General features: G+C 41.9%; 1 protein-coding gene across 2 annotated transcripts in view; it reads right to left on the bottom strand.

Annotated features, from left to right (window-relative positions):
* The window catches only part of LOC124488266 (NADPH--cytochrome P450 reductase-like), a 54,489-nt gene extending 30,383 nt beyond the window's left edge, over positions 1 to 24,106 (bottom strand). The window contains exons 1-2 of one of the 2 annotated variants that reach the window (XM_047050870.1): positions 24,018 to 24,106; positions 22,134 to 22,344 (exon numbers count right to left, since the gene is read on the bottom strand). In XM_047050870.1, coding sequence (XP_046906826.1) covers positions 22,134 to 22,321 — 188 coding nt within the window. In that variant the 5' untranslated portion in view covers positions 22,322 to 22,344; positions 24,018 to 24,106. Of the gene's footprint in view, positions 1 to 22,133; positions 22,345 to 23,884; positions 23,908 to 24,017 lie in introns of those variants that run through there. The other variant, XM_047050871.1, reaches the window with a different exon arrangement.
* Between the last annotated feature and the right edge of the window lie 2,567 nt (positions 24,107 to 26,673).

The raw sequence follows: 26,673 nt of genomic DNA, 5'->3' as shown, positions 1-26,673 counted from the left end.
CCCTGCACTCTGCTGTGCTGTGATAAGATGTTCTAACGATTTCACTGCAGGGCATATGCATTTGCTACACTTTGTTTGAAGGCTTAGGTCCTCTAGAATTCAGTCATGTGATTAATTTTACAGTCAGTACATGTATTTGAGATTTCCCCGCAAAACCGACCAGCTAGCATTGTTAGCAGTAGAACGTTGGCTTCTTGTTTATCTACTTGAGGCTCTAGTTTTTACATCAGGTCTCTGCTATTAGCCATAAACTGCAAATGTATGAGTGACAAATTGTGCTGTAATAATAAATAGTAACAACTTTTTCATCGAGGGTCTTGGGTACAAGCTTTATGCAACGTGTTAAAACTTACATGATATGTTGTGCACTAGTAATCTTCCCTCCTATCTAATGGCAATTACAAAGACTATTAAATAATTTTAATGCTGCGTTGTTTCAAAAGCTTTACATTACATTTAGATGCACTGCAGCAGTTGTTTTGCTCACAGCCATGCCCATACATTTGGTTATAATCTTGTATCTACTAATATCATACATCGAGAATACAAAAACATACTAAAATATAACTTAGCTAGTTTATCTCTCATTACACACTTGATGTTGCAAGTGATACGACCAGACAAAAGGAAACTTTGGTGGGTCTTATAAATTCAGCGCCGTCAACCAGGGATCAACCCAGCAGGTCCTCAACTTTGGTTGGAGGTCGATGCAAAGTATGTCGGCTCACAACACTCGGACCTCTTCTTTCCATGGTCAAAACAATGATAATACAGGGTCTGATTCCGTTTTCTCCAGGCGTTATGGCATCCACGAACTGCAGTTGACGCTGGGCATCTCTGTTTGCCTTAAATTAGTACCAGAGCCTGTTTAAGACATTGGGCCTCATTCTTTAACATTTTCGTAAGTTTCTTCTGAAATGTTTCTTACGGGCTTCGGAAAAACAACGTAAGAAAAACACATCCGCCAAATTCATGAACGCTTGAAAATGTGTTCCTACGCAGCAGAGGTTTTCTGAGCTGAGCTCCCCAGGAAGTTTTCTTAAATTGAAAGCGCGTCCTTGTGCTCGTGAATTTGCATACATACACGCCCCGACAGCTCCTTATAAGGGCACGGAACAGCAGTGACGTGTGCAGTCAGAATCGACACAATTAGGAAAGCAAGTTATGTCCAAGCGAAAAGCAACCGGTGCACAGGTGTGCAACATCATACCAGTAAGATGAGCAGTGGAATTGTTCTCCACTGGATCTAACAGTGTGCACACTAAGCAAGGTTAATTATTATAGTTATTTAAATCCGAGGATGTCTGTTATGGCAAGCCGTTTTATAATTTAACCAATGAATTCTGGATATCAAGAATTCATTGGTTAAATGATAAAACGGCTTGCCATAGTCTGTAGAGTTGAACGCAATCACCAACGATTTCTCATAACTTCATTAACAGTTCAAACAGAGTTTTCTTAAATGCGATTCCTTTGATCCTTGTGTTTTTTTGAGGAATCGCATTTGAGACAACTCTGGCCGATTTACGACTGCTATTTCGAGTTCGGAAAGTCTTCTGAAGTTCAGAACAAATTCTAAGATGAGAAAACTTTCATGAATACGAAATATTTTCCTAAATCCAATTCAGAAGAAATTCCTTCTTAAATTATTCTTAACTGCGTTCGAGAATGAGGCCCATTCTCTTTTAGCACCGTTATAAAGTGGAAAGTATCTAAACCGGAAATGAGAATACGCGGATGTCACGTCATCGTGACTTCCGGAATAAGGTGGATAGACCAATTTTCACTCTATGTCACACGACTGTCAAGCTGGCTCAACTGCGCATGTCGGTTGCAAAAGACGAACTTCTCCCGGGTATAATACACTTGGAGTGTCGATCAGGTCATCATATATCTCTGTCCACTGGATTACAGAGCTTGACATTGAGATTTGAGGCACTTGTCCTTTGGACAAGTACATTTACCTTTCACTTGTCAATGCACAAAAGTCACTTGACCCCGATACCTTTAAATCAGAGGTCGCCAACCTGTCGATCGCGATCGACGTGTCGATCTCGGAGACTTTCCCTGTCGATCTCCAAAATAATTTCAGAAATACTGATCTCCGACTAATTCATGAACGCGGAGGATTCTTAAACTGAACGCGCGTTCTCTTGTACCTGGATTTGCATATTGGCCTGTGCGTGTTGCAAAGCAATTCACCGACAGAATAAATGGGCGTTTTTTCCCGAAGACGACCTTTGAGAGACCTGCTATCCCAGGATACCTGTGGGCGTGGTTGCCGTTGGTTTGTTTATTTACCCGGCCGTGTTGTCCACATAGTGTTAGCAAGCATGGCAGAGGCACCACGAAAGAGGGCGAAAAACTACAGTTTCCATCATGAATGGGAGGAGGAATTCATCTTTACCTTGGTAAAAGACAAGAGTGTGTGTATGTTGTGCCACCAGCCACAGGCACTGTCTAAGCGAGGGAATTTGGAGCGGCACCACAACACTAACCATCCGAAATTCAAAGACTGCTATCCACCAAAGAGCGCAATCCGCGCCAAAAAAGTTCAGGAGCTGAAAGTGGAGTTGAAGGCTCAACAGTCGCTTTTCTCACAACCTACGTCTCAAAGTAAGGCTACAACAGTGACACGAAGGATCGAGTTACTGTCGGATAACGTTGGTCAACAGGTGTTGGAGGACTTGTCACTCTGTGAATATTTTTCACTGCAGTTTGATGAATCGCTGGATGTAATGGACACGGCTCAGCTTGTTGTATTTGTCAGAATGGCTTTCCAGGACTTTACAACAAAGGAGGACTTCCTCACTCTTCTCCAATTAAAAGAGAGAACGAGAGGTGAGGATATTTACAACGTTTTTAAAAGCTATGTCCGTGAAAAGAACATCCCCATTCAGAAACTGGTGGCAATCACTACCGATGGGGCACCGGCAATGTGCGGTGTGCACGCTGGTTTTATAGCACTGTGCCGTAATGATCCGGATTTCCCCGACTTCATGAAGTATCACTGTGTGATTCATCAGCAAGCCTTGGCTGGGAAAGTTGTGGACTTTTCTCATGTCATGTCACTGGTGGTCAAAGTGGTAAACTCGATTCGAGCAAAAGCGCTTCAGCATCGCTTATTCAAGGCGTTATTGGATGAGCTCGTTTCGGCGTATGGAGACCTGCTTTGCATGCTGATGTCAGGTGGTTGAGTCGCGGAAAAGTGCTGCAGCGATTTGTTGACTTGCTGCTTGAGATTAAGACGTTTCTGTCGAAAAGGAACGATGAGCACAAGGAACTTTCAACGGATGCGTGGCTACTGGACCTGGGGTTTCTGACGGACCTAACCGGAAAACTGAACTCGCTCAACCACGAACTCCAGGGAAAAGACCGGCACCTCCTCCACATGATCAGCGCAGTGAATGCGTTCAAGGCCAAACTCTGTGTCTGGACCATGAATCTGAGGAAAGGGACGCTGACACACTTTACAAACCTGGAAAAAATGTCACAGTCCATCAAAGACTCTTCTGACTTTCACCCTGAGCAGTACTGTGTGCACCTGGACAAACTGGCAGCGGAGTTCAGTCGACATTTTGGTGAGTTAGAAATCATGAAGGATATTGCTGCAGTTCTTTCAAACCCATTCCTGCCTATTAATACAGAGGAGGTTGCAGACCAATTCGAGAAAGCATTTGCTTTGCCAAGTGGAGTGGACATGGAGATGCTTGATTTGCAAAATGACATTGAGCTGAAAGCCAGGTCAAGGGACAGTGACTTTTGGGGACTTGTCAGCCGAGAGAAGTTTCCTCTCCTCAGTGCATGTGCACTAAAAGTGAGTGCCTACTTTGGATCGACCTACCTCTGTGAAATGGCATTTTCACAGATGAAAATCACCAAATCCAAGTACAGGAGCCGGCTTACTGACAGACACCTCACAGACTGCCTCAGACTGGCTGTCTCTGTTTATGAGCCAAACTACAAGGCACTCACAGACAGTGTTCAGTCACAGCCATCACACTGACTTGTCACATGAGAAATTTGTCAGTGTTGTGTTGTAACTTCAGTTTATAAATAAAACCGTTCATATCCAGCCTGCTCATTGCAAAAGTGTTTTTTCTTGTTCATATTGTTCACAAAGTGTTTGATTTCATTCAATTACAATAAGGCCAAATATAAAGTTAAGTTGTAAGTTCAGTCTGGAGTCTGTTCTGTCTCTCAACGCCTCAATAGGTAGATCTCCGGGTCACCAAGGCAAAGGTCGGTGATCTTTGGCCTAAAAAGGTTGGTGACCACTGCTTTAAATAGCCTGACCAAGTGATCGGGCAAAACTAGCCTGGCTAACGGAGGTAGCTTTCTCAGGCAAATGATGAATGAAACAGACAGGTTAAAGAAATCCGAGATGCTGGCTTCACCAGGCTCGTATCTACGATAGTGATACGCGGGTTTTCTATATATATATGTGAGGTTGTCTCTTGTTGTGGTCAAGAGGCCACACAGCGGGCTAGTGACAATACACATAAAGATTATATATATAGCTTACGTCAAAACAGTGTAGCGGGGACTCACTCAGATTGCCAGTTTAAACAAATCACAAAAATAATCAGACCAGCTGGCTAAAAACTGAATTCCCATATCTCTTGAAAGCTGCCCAACTCTGCTCGACCAAGCTGCTCGACTTTTTAGATTGACTGTAAACTGTAAAATTATGAACTTTGTGACATGACGTGAAGACATGGCTGCCGCTCAACTATGCAGTCTGTGGCCTACCGGGCGACATTCTCACTCAAATGTCAAGACTTTCGCGACCCAAATCAAAGTGTTGATGCGACAGATCAATAGGGAATCGCTTTCTCTCTTAAAGGCTGTCCACTACTTTTTTTGTCTTTTTAAATTGAACTATTTGTATGATCCGTGTGGTCCTTTTGCCGTTTTAAATGCTATCCTTTCCCAGTTTTCTGCAGCCACATTGCGCGCGCATCCCTAATGTTCACCAAACAAAAATTGGTGTATAGTTACAAGTGACTTAGGACTCGAAAGACTAAGGCCGAATTCCAATACTCCCCCATACCCCTAGCCCTGAGTTTACCCCTAACCCTTGGCCCTCGAAACTGAGGGGTAAGGGCTACATATCCCTAAGAAATAGGACGCCACTCGGTTACAGGTACGTCATTTAGCATGTATCGATATCTCCAAAGCAAGTAGTGTTATGCACTGATATTAAACAACATTTGCTGCTAATGGAGTTTACTTAAAACTGTAGACATGCTAGTCAAAGAAATGCGGGACTGTTGTGCAATTCAGCACTGTAACATTAGCGTACCAAACTAGCGATTTTTAGAAACGTTTCAATTAAGAAAATGGTTGCAAATATATATGTTCAGGACTGTGTATAACACTAAACAAGACTGTCATAATTTTTTAATCAATTAATTAAGCCAAAAATATTACATTTATTGGACTCTCTGGATGATCTGGCCGCCATTGTTGCCGGTCACGCAGTATTCACATAGCCCTAGGTTTCAAGTAAGCTCCCGATCTTACTTGGTTTTAAGGGGTGTATACCTAGCTCAAAAAGAGTATTGGGACACCACTTGCTCTCACGGGAACACACAAAACTAAGGGGAAGGGGTAAGGGGTAAGGGAGAGTATTGGGATTCGGCCTAACATTAGGCTGTTGTTAAGGTTCACTTATGTTGATTTGGATATCTCCATTAATTGTGCATCCGTGAAAAACGTTTCTCATGTCCCCTTCGTCTCTGATGACATTGCTTCCGACCACTTTTCCTCTCTTTGCCGGTGGCTCGGTGTTGGAAGTGCCTTCTCCAGCAAGGATATTACCAGAGAATGTCTAATATGGGGAGAACTGTCACTCTCTGGAAACTTCCGGGTTCTGAACTGGTTGCAGTTCCACTCTAGTTCCATGTGAGGGCACTAACGAGTGAGTGCAGAATGAATTGAGGTCTATGGAGCTATACCCCTCAAAATCCACTTTTCTCAGGATATTATTTTTTGTCAAGTAATTTGAATTCGAAATTCGAAAGGGGAGGCAAAAAAAAAAACACACTGCCGGGTAGGGATGGGTATTGAGAACTTTTTTGTTTTTGTTCAGAACGCTTCCCAGTGAATCGATTCCTTGGAATCGTTAGCAAAATTCCTTAACAATTCATATAACGATTCTCTGTTCCGTTGCCCATGCGCAAACATTCATAGTTTATTCAGACTGCAGCAAACATGTCAACTAGGAAGAAGCGTTCTAAAGTTTGGTTGTATTTCACACGACAATATGACAACAACGCCACTTGTAACGCGTGTAAAAAGTTTATTTCGTCGAAGGGAGGAAATACTACTAATATGAAGAAGCATTTGAACACACAGCATGGAATTAAGTTACTGGAACGTCGTGTGTTCGATGCATGCAGCAGCGCAGCTAACGTTCGCGCTTCATCTCTAACTATCTAATGTAGAGCTAAACTGCTCAAAAGTGATCACAACTACTTGTTTCTGTCTGAAGCGATTTGCCTTTATTGTGTGTAGCAAAATCAAGTTATCTTCTGTCCCGTCGTTTGAAGCATACATTTTAGCTATGGCATTTGTCTCCCATTAGTATTGATCTTATTGATCACTTCACGTTATCGGGGGCGTGTGTTATCAGCAAATGTTCGCGTGTCCCATTATCAAACTGAGCATATCAATTTTTAATCCATTATTACACTTAGCATTTTAATTGTTTAACCTTTTAATAGTCCTGTTAAATGTGCCTTAAAACGCCTAAACAACATACCCAAAGTACATTGAAAGCTGTTGTTTAACCATTTGGAGTACATGCATGTAAATGGTCTGTTTTGAAGGGTGCCAATCCTAAGTTATTTCCCCTGTTGTGAGGACCCCTGTAAAGGTGCCAGTATGGTACTCAGACTCCGTTACGGATGGGCGGGCCGCCGGATAGGACGGATTAATTAGCATTTATGTTGCCTTTATGGTTCTCCAAAGGCTGGGGGTGCTGAAAACAATTCACCGCCAGAACAGTAGGTGGAGAAACGTTTTTTTGTCGAAAACACGTTGCTTTGTTGCGTCTTTGTAAGTCAGAAATCGTTGTTGATTATCTCCCACCTCTCATCACACGTGTGACCCTCTTACCAGCTGTCACTAGTCAGACGATGAGTGCTGCAGGTGCAGTCACATAATATTATATTAAAGACTGTGTCTAATGAGATATAACCACCTGAAAGAGCAAACTTATCTCTATCATGGTAGGTATTATTTGTGGGGAAAATAGTAGCACTCTAAAACAAAATGATATGCTTATCTTATATACACTATAGAAACTATTAAAAAACGATTCCATGAAATGAATACCTTCTTATTTTCTTTGGTATTTTTGTGATTAGCAATGATGATTGCTGGGTGATCTATTTGATTATGTGACAAGACGATACGATATACCCCAGGTGTCAAACTCAAGGCCCGCGGGCCAAATGTGGCCCGCCACGTCATTTTATGTGGCCCGCGGAAGCTTAATGGGCTATTGAAATAAGTCTACGCTGCTTTACAGCGTGCATTGACCATAAACAACATCTCTCACCATGCATTTAGTTTTGCATTTTGTCACCAAACACTGAGAAAAATGTGCAAAGTTATCCTCCAAGAAAAACAGCAGATTGTCCAAGAATTAAAAGACGGACTTCAATTGCAGCATAATAGGCCCTATGTTCACAAAAGCTACAACAAAAACACCATGTTTTTACATCGTTACTGACGTTACATCGTAGTTACAACTGGCCCTTTGACGGCAACCATAATGCTGATGTGGCCCTCGGTGAAAATGAGTTTGACACCCCTGCGATATAAACAAGGCTCTGGTTTTGTGAATTCATTTCTCCACCACCAATGTGAAAAATGATAAACAAATAGACTGATATAATTGGAAACAAAAAGATCCATACAAACTGTATGTACAGTCAAAACTACAATGTACTATAGGTCACTAAACTGGGTAACCCTTCCTTTTACAGTCACTTAAGTACTATGTATTTACATTGAAAGTAAAGGGTATGTTTTGTGTTTTATTGGGTATTACCGATTGGTACCAAGGTGCTAAATACCTAGATAATTCGAAGTATTTACCCATTAACTAAATACTAACGTGCTGGTCATTACTGGGTATGTTTTCTGTATTATTGGGTATTACCGATTGGTACCAAGGTGGTAAATACAGCGATAATTTGAAGTATTTACCCATTAACTATTTACTAACGTGCTGGTTATTACTGGGTAATTTTCACTGGTCCTAATTAGGTAAAGACAGAAGACAAAACTTAGTATTTACCTGGAAACTTATAAATATTACTATTTAAATACCACTGGTAGTAAGTTGGTATCTACAGGAGATATATATGGTAAATTATAATGTGTTATTGGGTAAATACCACTGCTACTAAGTAGGTAAAGACGGCCAAGCTCCAGCAGAATTACGAAAAAAATACTCTACTATTACCCTGCAGTTACCTAAGGTTAATGTCGGTAACAGTCCACGTCTAATGAGAATATAAGATAGTACTTTCCAATAAAATACCTTTTCAGATACATGTATCGATGATGGCCTCATTTACTTGGTTGGTATACCTACCTCCGCGGGAAGAGTTTTCCTCTACTATCATGGTAAATCTTCTTGGATACTGGGTATGTTCCTGCGCATGTTTGGACTATTTACTCAGTAAATAATCTGAAACTGGACTGGAAAAGGAAGCCGTGTTTGTTTCCATGGTGTTACCAGGTTCTTACCATATTCTTTGTGAGCAAATACCACTTTGTCAATGTTACCCTTAGTATAAACTTGTACTATACGTTCCAAGGCGATACCAGGTAAAACATGGTACTCAGTAAGTAATCTGAAACTGGACTGGAAAAGGAAGCCGTGTTTGTTACCATGGTGTTACCGGGCTCTTATCGATTCTTTGTAAGCGAATACCACTTTGTCAATGTTACCCTTAGTATGAACTTGTAATATAAATTCCAAGGCGATACCAGGTAAAACATGGCTATGTACTCAGTAAGTAATCTGAAACTGGACTGTAAAAGGAAGCCGTGTTTGTTTCCATGGCGTTACCAGGTTCTTACCGTATTCTTTGTGATCGAATACCACTTTGTCAATGTTACCCTTAGTATGAGCTTGTATACGTTCCAAGGCGATACCAGTAAAACATGGCTATGTACTCAGTAAGTAATCTGAAACTGGACTGTAAAAGGAAGCTGTGTTTGTTTCCATGGTGTTACCAGGCTCTTACCATATCCTTTTCAACTGTTCATTCCCTTTTCCATGCAATAAACACAAGCTTGGATTATGTTACTAAGAAAAACATGACACTTCACTCTGTAAATTGTAACATTATTTTAAATTACAGCACTGTTTCCATGGCATGACATGAACAAATACAAAGGTTAAATCACAATTGCCCCAATGATGGCAGTCATTTAGTTTTCGGCAGAGGGTCATGCTCCTGGTGCGCCGAACACGATAGCGGTGGATATCATCCTCTGGACTGTGAACTACAAGACAGATCATAAAAAGAAAATAAACATGTTAGCAACGTGGACGAGCAACCAGGCAATGTCGACTGAGGTAGCTGTCTAGCAATGTGCTAACATTAGCCTAACTTTATTTTCAATATACATGTTATTAGCACAAGATCAAAATACAATCATTTAATATGCATTTCTATACTTTTTCTTGACAAATAAATGATGTAATTAGGCTGTGTTATTTTGTGACTTACCTAGTAATGCAAGACTGCTGCTGGAGTTAGCTCACGAAACCAACCAACTGTCGAAACCACTTATTGATGACAGAAACTTTTCAGAATAAAACCCGGAACTTCCATATATTAGTTGGCAGGTGATTGGATGAACCATCGGTCTATTATCGTCCATTACCTACCAGTAGAACGATGATTGGTCCAGAACATATTTTCAGGGCCAAAATTCGCTTTTTTATCTTTGCTAGCCATTTTAATCTCACGATGCCACAGTTTTTCTCGCTAAGAAACCGAAGCTCCTGAGTGCTAATACAACTTAGACTCATTGAACATTTGTTTTAGTAGTATGACATTTACAAAAATATTACTTCAGAGGACGGCTCAAGGCGGTAAAAATAATTAATTAATTATTCTAAAACTGGTTGTTCCCATCCATAATTGTGATTGGCTATATCGCATTCCATGCCGTTGTAAAATCCAGCATAACCTCACAGGTTGTCCTCATAACATTCTTTAACATTCCATATTACTGTGCATCGAATATTTCAAATTGGAAAACACGGCAAAGATGTCCATCTGGCTGTTGGGTGGCAACGATTTATGTAGGAACTATACTTTGTAGTAGCAGAAGAATGACGGTTTATTATTAAACTATTTTGTTTCTAATTGTTTTTATTGATGAAACCATATCAAATATTTGTAGTAACAGTTTTAGAAAAGCAATAAGCCCCGCGAGTCCGTGGTTTACGCTGATTTTAGAACAGGTAAGGGGGTTTTCGGCGCTTCGCATCGTGCCTAACAACTCCCCTTACCTGTTCTAAAATCAGCGTAAACCACGGCCTCTTGGGGCTTATTGCTTAAATAAGAAGGCTCCAAAGGGAGAGGCTGCTGGCAAGGAAAAAACGATGCCCAGTGTGCAACCACTTCTTAAGAACCAAAACTACCACAGCATCCTTGGCTACCACACAGGATACACTCAGAGAAATGTGGCGATTATTCTGTATTCTAAAATAAAATAGGTAGAATCTTAGATATTTGTATACCATGTTTTATGTTACAGGAGCTGTAGAAAGACAAACCATAGGGGCCAAACTAATACTGACGTGTTCTATGGTATGAAGTTATTGAATTTTGAGTTTTTATATGGAGGTTTGTATGGATTGAACCTTTGTATTTGTTCATGTTTGGTCAATAATATCAAAATTTACAGAGTGAAGTGTCACGTTTTCCTTTGAAACATAATCCAAGTTTGTATTTATTGCATGAAAAGGGAATGAACAGTTGAAAAGGATATGGTAAGAGCCTGGTAACACCATGGAAACAAACACAGCTTCCTTTTACAGTCCAGTTTCAGATTACTTACTGAGTACATAGCTATGTTTTACCTGGTATCGCCTTGGAACGTATAGTACAAGTTCATACTAAGGGCAACATTGACAAAGTGGTATTCGCTTACAAAGAATACGGTAAGAGCCCGGTAACACCATGGTAACAAACACTGCTTCCTTTTCCAGTCCAGTTTCAGATGACTTACTGAGTACATAGCCATGTTTTATCTGGTATCGCCTTGGAACGTATAGTACAAGCTCATACTAAGGGTAACATTGACAAAATGGTATTCGCTCACAAAGAATATGGTAAGAACCTGGTAACACCATGGAAACAAACACGGCTTCCTTTTCCAGTCCAGTTTCAGATTACTTACTGAGTACATAGCCATGTTTTACCTGGTATCGCCTTGGAACGTATAGTACAAGTTTATACTAAGGGTAACATTGACAAAGTGGTATTCGCTCACAAAGAATATGGTAAGAACCTGGTAACACCATGGAAACAAACACGGCTTCATTTTACAGTCCAGTTTCAGATTACTTACTGAGTAAATAGTCCAAACATGCGCAGGAACATACCCAGTATCCAAGAAGATTTACCATGATAGTAGAGGAAAACTCTTCCCGCGGAGGTAGGTATACCAACCAAGTAAATGAGGCCATCATCGATACATGTATCTGAAAAGGTATTTTATTGGAAAGTACTATCTTATATTCTCATTAGACGTGGACTGTTACCGACATTAACCTTAGGTAACTGCAGGGTAATAGTAGAGTATTTTTTTCGTAATTCTGCTGGAGCTTGGCCATCTTTACCTACTTAGTAGCAGTGGTATTTACCCAATAACACATTATAATTTACCATATATATCTCCTGTAGATACCAACTTACTACCAGCGGTATTTAAATAGTAATATTTATAAGTTTCCAGGTAAATACTAAGTTTTGTCTTCTGTCTTTACCTAATTAGGACCAGTGAAAATTACCCAGTAATAACCAGCACGTTAGTAAATAGTTAATGGGTAAATACTTCAAATTATCGCTGTATTTACCACCTTGGTACCAATCGGTAATACCCAATAATACAGAAAACATACCCAGTAATGACCAGCACGTTAGTATTTAGTTAATGGGTAAATACTTCGAATTATCTAGGTATTTAGCACCTTGGTACCAATCGGTAATACCCAATAAAACACAAAACATACCCTTTACTTTCAATGTAAATACATAGTACTTAAGGGACTGTAAAAGGAAGGGTTACCTAAACTTTCTCTCCAAGAAGTTCTCATCACAGACGTCTTTCAAGAAGACGACCTTAGAGAAAACGCCTTTCTGTCGAAGTCGGAAATGATGTTGTTTGGAAATGATGTCGTACCGGACCAATCACGGCCAAGGGGTATCCGTCGCTATACAGCACGGCATGACGGATCGACAGGAATTTCAACGGTGCACGGGAGAGCTCTCCGACGGCCCCGGAGACGACGGAGAGGGCGTTCCAGGGCGTTCCATCTATGTGTAGGCCTTTCCCATGTGTCCGTAATCGTGAAGTACGGAGTACCATATAACGGCCTTAAGTCCTACTGGCGTTGAGTAATAGAAGCTTGAACACAAGGAAACTGAAAGTTTCTATCTCCGACTAGATTTTGTTTGGAAAACAGAGGCCTGAAGAAGCCTAGAACGTGGTAAGTATTAGCTCATTTCAAAGCCAGTTTGAGAAATTTGTTTCGAACTAGTGTGTGTGTGTGTGTGTGTAGGGGGGGGTGCAGTCGCACAAACCTAGTTGGCTGTAGAGGGGAGAATTGATAAGAGAATCGATAAGGAATCAAATTGATAAGCAGGAATTGATAAGGAATCGGAATTTTTAAAATCTTATCAATACTTATCCCTACTGCTGGGTGTTAGATTTTGAAAAAGTTGCCTTTCTGTTCTAAAAAGCCTTTTAAAATGTCAATGACGACTTCCGGTTGGCACGCGGTAGAGGATGGCAGGCTAGCAAATCGCTCTCCCACCTTCTAAATATATTTCCCCGGAATCAAAGTACGTTAACGAAATAACACACACACAACATATGGAAGGGGATAAGAACAGGCGAGCCAGGGGCAGATCGGCCACAAGGTTGGAGCGAAATGAGAAATTACCGATGGAGAGTGACGACGGTGTAATGCTGACTCGCCTAGCCCGCGCAGGCTTGATACTACCGAAGCTGGCTTGCTGGCTAATATCCACACCGAGATCAGGGCGATGCGTGCGGATGTTAAAAAGGAGCTTAGTGCACATTGCCATAAACTAAGAGAGGACGTTAAGAACGATTTGGCTGAGTTCAGAGAGGAGATCAACCAGACACTGGGAAACATCAGGGAAGATTTGAAAACTACAACAACACGGGTGGATGAGGCGGAGCAGCGCGTAGCTGATATAGAGGAGTTCAACACGGAGTTCGAAGTCGAGCTCCTCCAAATGGAGCAAGCGCAGGAATCCATGCAAATAAAGGTGGCCGATTTGGAGCTACGGTCTCGGCGGAACAACATCCGTATTTACGGCATACCTGAAGGTGAGGAAGAAAATACACCAATGGAATTTGTGGCTAACTTATTGAGAACTGAGCTGGCCCTGGGGGAGATTGATCTTAAAATTCAGCGCTGCCACAGAGCTTTGGGTCCGCAACCTCCCCGGGACGCACCGCCGAGATTGTTTGTGTTAAACTTTCTAGAGAATAAAACCAAAGACCAGGTTATCTCTACTGCGTGGGAAAAATAAAGAAGTCTTCTATAAGGACACACAAGTCTATTTTGACAATGACTACCCGACTGAAGTAATGAGGAAGAGAAGGGAATATGCTGGAATAAGAAGAGTATTGAAGGAGAAAGGAGTGCGGTTTCAGACGCCCCCCCCCTGCCAAGCTCAAGGTGTTTTTGGCCAGCGGGCCGAGGATTTACAATGATGCAAAAGAGGCTGCCGATGACCTACGGAGAGAGGGATTCCCCATCGCGCAGGAGACAGTTCCCAGTCCAGCTGTGAAACCACACCAGGCGCAGTGGGAGAGAACAAGAGGCAAGCGCCCCCAGCAAACACCCCACTCAGAGCTGATAAGACACAAGCTGCGTGCCTTCCGCCGCAGCCCTAATGCAACCTGAACCCAACAGTGTGGAATGAGAGAGTTTGACCATCTATGACCATAAGTGGACTGGTAACCTGGGTATTTATTCTTCTTTACCCCTATTCTTTCAGCTGACTCTTACCCTCACCTCTCTTGAATATTTGTATTTAATTTGATCTTATTTTATTTTATTTTTGTACTCTTGCAATGATTGCCCCTGGCCTAAAATAATATGTTTTACTGAGACCGGGAGAGTAGTTATGTTGGAAGCTGCCATTTAGATTCAGATTTTTTCACTTTTGGGAGCAATCTTATTGATTACTCCAAAGAGGGGCCCTTACCTTGAGCTAGGTTTTCCCCTCAAATTTAAGGAGCACACGACATGTACTCCTACCTTGGAAGTCCGCTTGTTTTGTACTTACTGTACTCTGTTCAGTTCATATAGTTGTTTTTGTTACCATTCATGTTCTTGTTCAAGGGCAATAGGTTCTAGTTTACAATGGGCCATCAGAAAGAGATCTAATCCATGTCAATGTACCAGGATTACAAGGTAATATCACTTAATGTGAATGGGTTACATAATCCTGTGAAAAGAAGCAAAGTTATTGCGAAAATGAAAAGGGAAAGTTTACAGGTCATTTTTTGGCAAGAGACACACCTCTCTGATGCAGAGCACGAAAAACTAAAAAAGATGGGGTTTATGAATACATTTTACTCCTCGCATAAATCAGGGCGTAAGAGGGGTGTGGCCATTTTACTTCCTAATAAGATAAATTTCCAACTAACAGCTGAAATCAAAGATAAGGAAGGTCGCTTTATACTTATTAGAGGTAAGATAGACCACAAAGAAGTGACCTTACTAAATGTGTACATGCCTCCAGGACAAGATAGGTCACTCTATCAAAAAATATTCAATCTACTAGTACAAGAGGCATCAGGAATAGTAATCTGTGGGGGTGATTGGAATGCTCAGTTACAGCCTAAACTCGACTCTACCAATTTACACAAGGGCAAAAATGGGTAATCATTAATTATGCGAAAACTTCTAAAGGAATCTGGTATGATAGATGTATGGAGAGACTTACACCCCTCAGAAAAACAATTTACCTATTACTCATCTTGCCACAAAGAATATTCTAGGTTAGATTATTTCTTTATGTACACTGTGGATAGACACAGGATACGTGCCTGTAAAATAGGTATTCAAAATGTTTCAGACCACTCAGGGGTGTATCTCACACTTCACCTGGATAATAAAAAGAAGGATTCACTATGGCGCCTCAACCCGAGTTTAATGAACGAAAAAGTGTGTAAGGAATTTATTAGGAAAGAATTGGAAGAGAGTTTGCTATCATCAATGACAATGGAACAGTTTCACCAAATGTTTTGTGGGATACTTGGAAAGCGGTAATAAGAGGAAAACTTATAGCCTTCTCTGCTTATAGGAAAAAGAGTAAACAAAAACATCTACTAGAATTACAGACTAAAAAGAAAGACTTAGAAATTAAACATTCTACCCACAAAAACCCACAAGTATTGACACAACTAAAATGTGTCAAACAGGAAATAAACAAGATCTACAATGAACAAAATGAGGTAAAAATGAGATTTAGCAGACAAAAATACTATGAATCAGGTCCCAAGGCTATGAAGCTTCTCTCTTGGAGACTACGTAAACAACAAACCGAGAAGACTATTTATAAAATAAGGAATACGAGAAATAACACAATGTGTTACAAGCTAGAGGATATACAACAACCTTTTGAGAATTATTATAAGGACTTATATAGCCAGCCTGAAACGGCAGATACTTTGAAGATAGAACAATTTTTGAAATCTCTGGATCTTCCCTCTATAGGTGACCAGCAAAATAATATTTTTACCTCAGAAATAACCATTGCTGAGCTAGACAAAGCGATTTCACGACTGAAAGCTAATAAAGCGACTTGGTCTGATGGCTTCATCAGTGAGTGGTATAAAGCCTTTAAACCTGAGTTGGCACCACTGCTCCTTAAATGTTTCACTCTTAAAGAGGGACAGACACCCAAATCATGGAGTGAGGCAGTAATAACAATAATTCATAAAGAGGGCAAAGACAAAGGGGAATGTAGTTCATATAGGCCTATATCCATTTTAAATACTGATTATAAGCTATTTGCATCAGTTATGGCTAAAAGGGTCGAACATATTGTCTCGGAAATGATAGACCCAGATCAAACAGGGTTTGTCAGTGAAAGACAAACACAGGACAATATTCGGCGCACCCTGCATGTGGTTGACTATGTGATTAAGGAAAACATCAGTGCATCATTGATCAGCCTGGACGCAAAGAAGGCGTTCGATTCAGTTGGGTGGGGCTATCTTTACCAGGTATTAGAGCGATTTGGCTTCAACAAAATATCAGTTCAATGTATAAGTCTTTATACTCGTCCCCTACAGCCAGAATAAGAATTAATGGGCACCTGTCCCACCCCATCAAATTAGAGAGAGGGTGCCGCCAGGGTTGCCCACTTAGCCCTGCCCTTTTTGCGTTCTTTATAGAGCCCTTGGCTCAAGCTATGAGGGAAGATCCAGAGATAAAGGGGATTTGTATAGGGGGTACTGAATACAAAACAAGCTTATTCGCGGATGATGTTCTGATGACTATGAGTGCCCCAGAGAAAAGTATTCCCAAATGAATGTCTCTTTTGGAATTGTTTGGCACTTACTCAGGTTATAAATTGAATACGAATAAATCCCAAATACTTTGTTACAACTTCAATCCGAATGATGAGATGCAAAGTAAATACGACCTTAAATGGAACGCTACGGCTATTAAATATTTGGGTGTGTGGATCCCAAGGGACATCTCTAAAGTCTATGAAAGCAACTATAGCCCTGTTACTAAGTCAATTAAAGCAGACCTTAATAGATGGACTGTACTACCCCTGGATATGTCAAATAGAATTGAAACTGTTAAGATGGTTGTGCTCCCCAGGCTTTTGTACCTATTCCAGTCTCTTCCTGTTGCTATTCCCCCTACTGCCTTTAATGACTGGAATAGAATGATCTCAAGGTTTGTGTGGAATAGCAAAAGACCCCGGATTAAATTTAAAACCCTACAACTTCCCAAAGACAAGGGCGGTTTTGCCCTCCCTTGCCTCGAGGATTATTACACTACCTCTCAACTAAGACCACTTGTCTGCTGGTGCAACCCAGAGTATTCAGCTAAATGGAAGGACTTAGAATTTAAGCTTTTTGAATCGCCAGCACAGTCTATATTGGGTGACTATCAAAACCGAGGCTCCTACCTGTGTAAACTTAATTAGTGGATCACACAATCTCTTATGGTGTGGTTCAAGACTTGCAAAAAACTCCACCTTGTGAGGCATTCAAGAATATTGAAATGGTTGGCTTATGACTCTAGCTTTCTACCATCTAGCCTTGATAAGCAATTTAAACAGTGGGTCCACAAAGGTATAACTGCTTATTGTTCTATAACCAATGGTTGTATTCTGGAGTCATTTAGTCGTCTCTCGAATGTATTTGACCTTGAAAAATTTGACTTCTTCAGGTATCTCCAGGTCAGGGACTATTTTAATGGAGAAATTAAACATCGAGCGGAAAGTGAATCTAAATTGATAAATATATTTTCTGAGGCATACAAGGCCAAAGGTAGCAAACATTTAATCTCTCGGATATATAAGGAACTGCAGAATTCTAAAGACCAGTCCACTGACCATGTCAGACAAAAATGGGAGAAGGAATCGGGCCTGGAGATAACTTAAGAAGAATGGAGTGATATTTGGGAAAACCAGGTTGAAACTACCAACTCAAGATCTTGGCGTGAATTTTCCTGGAAGAATACAATACGTTTCTTTGTGAATCCAAAAATTAAATACATGCAGCAGGGATCTCAGGGCCCGAGTGGATGTTGGAGGCAGTGCGGTAAACCCATGGCTGATCATTTTCATATATTTTGGGACTGCTCTTTTATCCAGCCATTTTGGGATGAGATTTCCAAAGAAATAAGTTCAATTTTTGGAACTAAAGTTGCTAACTCCTTTGTTATACTATACCTGGGCAAACTACCGGACAACCTTATGACCCATGCCTCTTCTTGTTGCATGTAAGAAAGCCATCAACCGGAAGTGGCTAAGGGAAGAGACACCCTCTAAAGACGAATGGGTCGCTATTGTCAACTAAATAAACTGTATGGAGAGACTGACCTTTTCCCTACAGTTTGACCGCTATATCAAGGCCTGGAAAAAATTGTCTGACCACTGTGAGGAATGTAACCCACTCTAATTGTACATTTTCCTGTCATTTTTTTTTTATTATTATTGTTCTTGAACTCTGTTGTACTTATATTCTAGTATGGCCCATGCTTGCCCTACGTATTCTTTGTCTGTTTGCTTGTTATCACTAAACCTGAAAAACAAATAAAAAGAAAGTTTCAACAAAAAAAAAAAATGTCAATGACGTCATACATACATACGTTATACGGTACGAACAGAGATACTGCTTCACGGCAAGCTCTGGTCACTTCTTTTTTTCTGTCAAGGCATCGACAACACAGCTGACAGGTTAGGTTCTCCCTGTCAATACACATGCTAGAAAGAGTTTTGGCTTGCTAATGTTGCTCTGACATTCTGATTCTGCTTCGGATGTCATCGAGCGGGATCTTTGGTCATAGTCAGTCCTTCACTAACCAATCAGCATTCATTAGCAGAATGCTAGCGTGTTATGGGCAACAATGACTCATCCTGTAAGAAATCAAAAGGACATAAGTACTCGTTCATTCAACTTTCGACCCATAAGCCATGTTGAACATACAAAAACTACAATCAAATCTGAGATTTCTCAACGACAATCAGGCAAAAGAGACACATTTAGCCGTTTAGCTCCATAGACTCCCATTCATTTTGCACTCGCTCGCGATCAGCCCCAGTGGAACTCTGGTGGAACTGCAAACAAATTCGGTACAATGGGAATTAATAGGGAGTGGACAGACACTCCAACTCTAACACTAACGTCGCGCAAAATATAACTGTTATTTTGAGCGCGCACTAATATGGAATCCTCCCCTTTACGCTACGGCTACACCAAGCGCGTAAATTCTGACGCGCGGAAATAGAACTTTCACGGAGCGGATCTTTTATTTAGCAGGCTACACAGGACGTGTTGAAAATGAATCAGTTTTGCTGTCTTTGTTTATTTATTTTATAAAACACTTTCAACTATCTTACTTACTATTTAACACTTGAATCTATCTACTTACTATCACTGTCGTATCTTCAAATAGAAAAGCAACGATAAAATCGTCGTAGTTGTCGTCATCTGCCGCTTGTCCGGGGGTCGGGTCGCGGGGGCAGCAACCTAAGCAGGGAGGCCCAGACTTCCCTCTCCCCGGCCACTTCCACCAGCTCTTCCTGGGGGACCCCGAGGCGTTACCAGGCCAGCCGAGAGATATAGTCTCTCCAGCATGTCCTGGGTCTTCCCCGGGGCCTCTCTCCAGTGGGACGTGCCCCGTCCCACTGGGCATCTGCTCCTGCTCCTGATCAGATGCCTGAGCCACCTCAACTGGCTCTTCTCGACGTGGAGGAGCAGCGGTTCTACTCTGAGCCCCTCCCGGATGACCGAGGTTCTCACCCTATCTCTAAGGGAGAGCCCGGACACCCTGGGGAGAAAACTAATTTTGGCTGCTTGTATTCGATATCTTGTTCTTTTGGTCACTACCCACAGTTTGTGACCATAGGTGAGGGTAGGAACGTAGATCGACTGGTAAATAGGGAGCTTTGCATTTCAACTCAGCTCCTTCTTCACCACGAATCACTGCGTCACTGCGGACGTCGCACCGATCCGCCTGTCGATCTCGCGCTCCATTCTTCCCTCACTCCACTTGGGTCAAGATCTCCTCCCAGACCCGGAGATTGCACTCCACTCTTTTCCGGTCGATAACCATGCCTCAGATTTGGAGGTGCTGATTCCCATCCCAGCCGCTTCGCATATGGTTTGCGAACCGCTCCAGTGAGAACTGAAGGTCACGGCCCGATGAAGCCATCAGGACCACATCATCCGCAAAAAGCAGCGACCCGATCCTGAGGTCACCAAACCGGACTCCCTCAACGCCTTGGCTGTGCCTAGAAATTCTGTCCATATAAGTTATGAACAGAATTGGTGACAAAGGGCAGCCCTGGCGGAGTCCAACCCTCACCGGGAATAAGTTTATGACTTACTGCTGGTAATGCGGACCAAACTCTGGCACTGGTCGTACAGGGACTGGCCCCGATCAGGGAATCCGGTACGTAAAAATCATTAGAAACGTTAAATCTCTATGGAAACAGCTCTCGAGGTTTGGGAAATAATCGGATTTATTGCTTCCTTCATTATTTACAGCAAAATATATAATCATTTTCATCGATTTATTACCAAAATATGTAAAAAGGGCGACGCAAACTTTGCAGTAAATATTAAGAATAATCTATTTCTCAATTTTCCGCGCGGAAATTGTCAGCGAGTAAATTCAGTTTCCACGTCTGGTGTAGCCACTCTCATTGCTTACAACGGATTATAACTCTGCCGAGTCCACACCGCGCCCGCGCTTAGTGAAGGCATGGCGTTAAGGTAAATGTTAACAGGTGTACAATACTTTATACTCACTCTCAACCAATCAGAATGCTTGATTTCATCTACCCGTATTATAATTCTAAATTATGACATTGGTTGAAAACATATTATACATTATTATAATGTAATTGCGACAGTTACATGTACACTATAGCGAGGTAGCTGACTTTACCACTCGCGAATTCGCCTTTCATCAACCCCAAGTTTGCGTGCTACATATCTGTTGCTGCTGGTGAATGCTTTCTGCACAGCTTTGTGTTTGAAAGCTAAAGTGTAAGAACGTTTCGGCATGCTGCTTCAGATTTCTACACAATATAGACACACACGCGGCTTCAATTTTACAGTAGGCTTCACTGTACCTCGCCAACAGGCTCCTGTATGGTCATTGACATTGCACTATTGTACTGTACTCCACTTAGGTTAGAATAGGTTATAGGGTTGGAACAGGTTTCTTGTGCATTTAGGGTTAGTATAGTGTACTATCTATTGTTATCTGTAATTTAGGAAGTTTTAGTATTAGGGTTAGTATAGTCGATATTTATTGCTATCTGTATATGTAGGAAGTTTTATTTATTTAAGCTCAGCATTGATGTAAATTGTGTTCCGTGTACTTATATGTTATGTTATGCCAGGTGCTTGCGTTGTCTTGCCTTAAGAATTTCAGTGCCCAGTCTAACCTTGTGTTGTTCTGTGTACCTGACAATAAAAGACTTGAACTTGAGCTTTGTGTTTGACCTTCTTGTCTATTCTCTGTTTGTCTATGCCTGCAGTAGCCTGGCTGCCAGCCCAATTTATCCCCGCCCACAAAAAAATGTGGTCGGGAAGTTGGGTCTGGAGGGGCTCGATTGCGGAAAGATTATATCCGAACAGGAGCTGTTCGGACCAATTAAATTGTCAGGGCGGGCTTTATACAATGATGGACAGATGATCAACAGTAACGTAATCAACAACGTCACCAAAGAGCGCTTGGGTTGAATTCGTTTTCAACAATCAACATATTACGTTGCTCTGATTTGTTTTACGAGCTCGGTTGACACACGCCCCATAGTCACAGCCTAACGAAGAGTTTTCAAACTCATATTCTGACTAGAATTATGAGTATGACAACGTCGGGCTATGCCTGCAGTGCACTGCAGCTACAATTCACTAAATCTCTCTTACTAATTAAACGCCGCCCTCGAATAAACGCTGCACCAAAAACGATCATTGTGTAATAAACTCTGCAGGGTTTAATCGAAGAAATACGGTATTGATAAACGTGTAAAAACAGATTCACTGGAAAGTATAAAAATAATAATATTATTTTGGGATTGAGATCCTCTTGAAAAAAGGAAAATAAAAGGAAGGCCACTTACACAGTGGGGAGTCTTTTGAATTCAGGGACTGCTTCCTCTGACTTCTTACGGTTCATGAAGTAGTAGATGAGCATGCCGATGATGAGGGAGAAGAGAAGGATGTCCAGCTTGCTGAAGAAAGGATCTTGTGACTGGCTTGGGTCCTGGCTGCTACGGCCCTTTGCCGTGCCCTCCTCAGTGTCCGCCATGGGACCACGACCTTGCTGAGGGGCTGTGAAACAACAAATAAGATAGTTTCAAATAAGAAGGCACAGTCTCTCCTTATCACTGTGCTCCATTGTGCAATGTAAGGAATAACTCAGTTAAAAGTAATGGACAAGGCGTAGGCATACAGAGGTCATTTTTATGTTGTGTTGAGAGTATAAACAACAACCCCCCCCCCTTAACTTTCAGGGGTAGGGGCGGGGTTGCCGTGATAGCAGGACAAACAGAATCCTTTGACCGCCATTGCGTGTAAAGTTTTTACAATTCATATTTCATCTAAACGGTACATGTAAATCTGAATCTGAAATAAAATGTGATGAGAAATGGGCAGTGTAGTTGCTGAAAATGTGCGTATTTTATTGGTGGAACGGCTAATTTGTAAATTTGCTCCGACTTTTAGGTAACCTAGGTAAATAAACACTCAACGACGTTTAAACAAAAGACCGCTGCGCCACCTACTCTTCTGGCGGTGAATTGTTTTCAGCACCCACAGCCTACGGAGAACCATAAACGCAGTCTATCCGTCCGTATCCGTGCGTATCCGGGGCCCCGCCCATCCGTAAACGGAGACGCAGAAGCATATTTCGGCCTTAAGGCCAACGCTAGCGATTATGGCAGATCAGAGTGGCTCTGGGCAGATCTAATAGTTTTAAACTTCAACAGCGTACCGCCTACAAGGAAGTCAATGCTTGTCAATGGAGCGAGGCTCCATTCTCCATTCCAGACTCTCTGTACAAATGAAATGTACGAGAGTCTGGTTAGGACCAGGCTACAAAAAATTGGCTTTTGGAGGAACTTGTGAGATGTGAACCATATTTTATTAACTTATTAAATGAACAGATCCATAACTTATTAACTTTAAATTAAATAAATACTTATTTAATTTGTATTTATTTAATAAATACAAAAAAATGTATATTGGAAAAAATATATTTATAGTGCAGAAGACTTGCAAAGGATCTTCCATGAACATCATGAACATGATAACATCAGTAGACCAGAAGTAGTACTGTGCAGTATTGGAGCATGTCAAGCCTACTTCCTTTTATAAGTGTACTTCTTATTACGCGGGGGGGGGGGGGGGGGGGGGGGGGGGGGGGGGGGGGGGGGGGGGGCAAGAGACCCGCCCTCCTCTGACCCTGATTGGTCGTGAATCTGAAACAAACCGATCAAACCAACGATGGCAGCGAGTATTACCCAATCCGGGTGGAATAGGACGAGTCTTCACAGAATGCGGGTGGGATGATTTGCATGGAATGCAAAATCCCATGCAGAGTCGAAGACAACTCTGAAAATACGGGACAAACCCCGTCCCGTATTGATTCAAAACGGGACGGGCTATTTTATTCTCAAATACGCTGAAGCAGCATTCCAACAATAAAGATTCAAAGGACAATAGTTGTAGCAGCATTCCAACTATAACTTTTCAAACAGGGATGGAACATTTGTGTAACCTGTTTCGCTCAACTAAATGTGAATAGTTTGACCTAAGTAGCTGGACGAGTTTGGACAAAAAATAGCTTGTAATGTAAATCCATATAGCCTACCATGTTGGGGGCTTGGTAGATAGACCACTAATGAAAGAAAAACTATTAGTTAGATATTTAGACACTGATCTCAAATCATAATAACATGTTAAATACAAAATGATTGTCCCTGGTCAAGTATCTCAACTCTTACCTTTTGATCCTGTCCACCTATCCTGGTGTAGCAAGATGGCTAGGCTAGGCTAGTGCCAGCTAACTAGTTGTGCAACATCAGAAACTTACGTCATCCATGTGCGCTGCACAGCAGAGCGAAATGGTCATAGAGATCTGGTGCCACCTGCTGGTATTAACTTTACAAATATCAATAGGCTACTATTAGGACTGTAGCAGAGCCCGTTTAATCAATTAATTAAGCCTGTTTAATCTTTATTAAAAATTCTCTGACTGTAGTATACGTGCAGAGCCTACGTTTTTCTTTTTGCTCCATGTTTTAGTTTGACTGCTTCAAGTATTGTCGGATTAAAGAAACTGTCAACTTGAATATCTGTCTCCGTCGTTGTTCTAGCTCGGCAAAGCAAGTTAAATTGTTAAACTATCATTATGGATGACACTCTTATATTACGGTAATAGCATTGGCTGTTATATTTGAGGTGTTACGTTTCTCATATCTGCAATGCATGCATGACGCTTATGACTGTGTATCGTTGAGTTCTCTTGTATGATGCACAGAGACGGTTGGACATAACCGGTGCACAGATAGAGACTCATTTCCGGGAGGTGAAAAGGAGGACACTTGGGTCCAAAAAGGAGGACAAAGGGTCAAAAGGGGGGGGGGGGGGGGGGAGTAAAGAAGAGGCTGGAAAACTGGACTGTTAGGTCACCCTACTCAGAACGCGCTGTTTCTGTGTCTGTACCTTTAGATGCTAATGAGGAGGAGAGAGGCGGCACCATGAGCTAATGTTTACAGTGGATGTAGCTCAATGGCTCGTAGGCCCCGTTGCTGTAAGATGCCTCGAATTTAGCCATTCTCATCTGATCACCCTGGTTTGCAGAGGTGCACACTCAGTCATTTCAATGAGGAGAAAGGCGGATATTGCGCGCCATAACACCAACAGCAGAACGGTTATCCAAATAACAAAGAAGTGTACAACACTCGCATTACAGCGTTTGTATTCACACACACACTTGATAGCAACAGCAACTCATCTGGCTCGTAGCCCCTTTGCTGTAATATGCCTCGAATTTGCCCATTCTCATCTGATCAACCTGGTTTGCAGAGGTGCACACTCATAATAATTTCAATGAGGGGAAAGGCGGACATCGCGCGCGCCATAACACCAACAGCAGAACAGTTATCCAAATAACAAATACCTATGTTTACAACACTGGCGTTACAGGGTTTGTATTCACACACACACTTAATGCCATCTACCTTTACATTAGCAACAGTAACTCAGCTGTTAGCTCCAGAGCTAATGTTACAGCCACAATCTAAGGGTAGCAAGCTAGGTAACCATATACAATAAAGCAACAAAATGATATAGCGTTAGTTAACTTACTTGTCCAAGGTTTGTAGCTTGACCAAGGAAAGTTTAGCCTGGCTGCCAGCCCAACTTCTCCCCGCCCCCAAAAAATGTGTTCGGGAAATTGGGTCTGGACATAGAGTTAATAAAACTAGAGTAAGCTACTTTTGTCTTCCAAGATGGCGTCCCCATTCATTTCTATGAAAAGTGCTCAGTGGCGCAGTGAGACAAGCGATAGCGCGAGACTGGACGCGGCCATCTTTCTACTTCCGTGTCTTCCTGTCTAGCTTTAAACAGTGGCTCTTTTTTTCCCTAGCTCCGAGAGCTCATGTAAATCGGCTATCGGCCAATGTGAACGTTTGTGCTCGTGCCCTGTTAGTATCCGCCAGCACATTTGCAGGCAACTTTCATTGACTAAGCAAATAAATGGGTTGCTAGTTTACCCATTTCGGATTGGTTTCAAACTTCGCAAAAATCTGGAAAAATTATTCTATGAAAAAGCTAGTAGTATGAGCCAGGTTCGAGAATCAAACAAAAATTATTGGGTAGATAGTTTTGTAAATGTTGAATGGAGTTGATAGAATAAAAACGACCGGAAGAGTCGGAAACCTAACCGTACATGCAATACCACCTACATCCACCAGGGCCGTTGCTTCAAGCCGAGGGGCGAGGGGTGGGGGCTTGCCTGGTCCTAACCAGACCCTCGTACATTTCATTTGTACAGAGGGTCTGGGAACTCTCGATTGACAAACGTTAACTTCCTTGAAGGCGGGTCCTCTGTTGAAGTTTAAAACTATTGGATCCGCCCAGAGCCACTCTGATTTGCCATTACCAATCGCAAGCGTTCGCCTTAGCCAACTCCTTCACCACTACTGTAACGGAGCTAGCTGCTGTAGCTGGAAAATCAAACTTTTCCCGAACCCCGTGGGGAGGAGGGCCACAACATCATGGCCACCAACAAAACTCAGCAAGGAATGTTCTTGCTCCGGCTTTAACCTATATTCGGCAGCGTTGCCACAACCGCAGAATAGTTTCGCTCGCATCTTTCTCCGCCGCCATTACTGAACTACTCAAACAAGTGCACGACATTAACGTCATCGTTCTCAGCCACTCCCTCTGTTCGCTGATTGGACCTACAAAGAAATTGTTTCTGGAAACCGACTTCAGAACCGACATCCCAGACCTAGTACAGAAGCAAAATCCAAATTGAGCGGAAGTATGTAGGAGGGCAGAGCCAGGCTAAGACTGAGGGGCAGGTTTGCTAAGAAAGAATTGTAATATTCTGTGACGACTTGTCTTTGGAAATGAAACTCTTAGGAGTCGCTT

This window comes from Hypomesus transpacificus, unplaced genomic scaffold (assembly GCF_021917145.1).
Source record: "Hypomesus transpacificus isolate Combined female unplaced genomic scaffold, fHypTra1 scaffold_130, whole genome shotgun sequence".
In the NCBI taxonomy this organism is placed as follows: domain Eukaryota; kingdom Metazoa; phylum Chordata; class Actinopteri; order Osmeriformes; family Osmeridae; genus Hypomesus; species Hypomesus transpacificus.
Note: the sequence above shows the minus strand (reverse complement) of the source record. Positions and strands in the feature narration are given on the sequence as shown.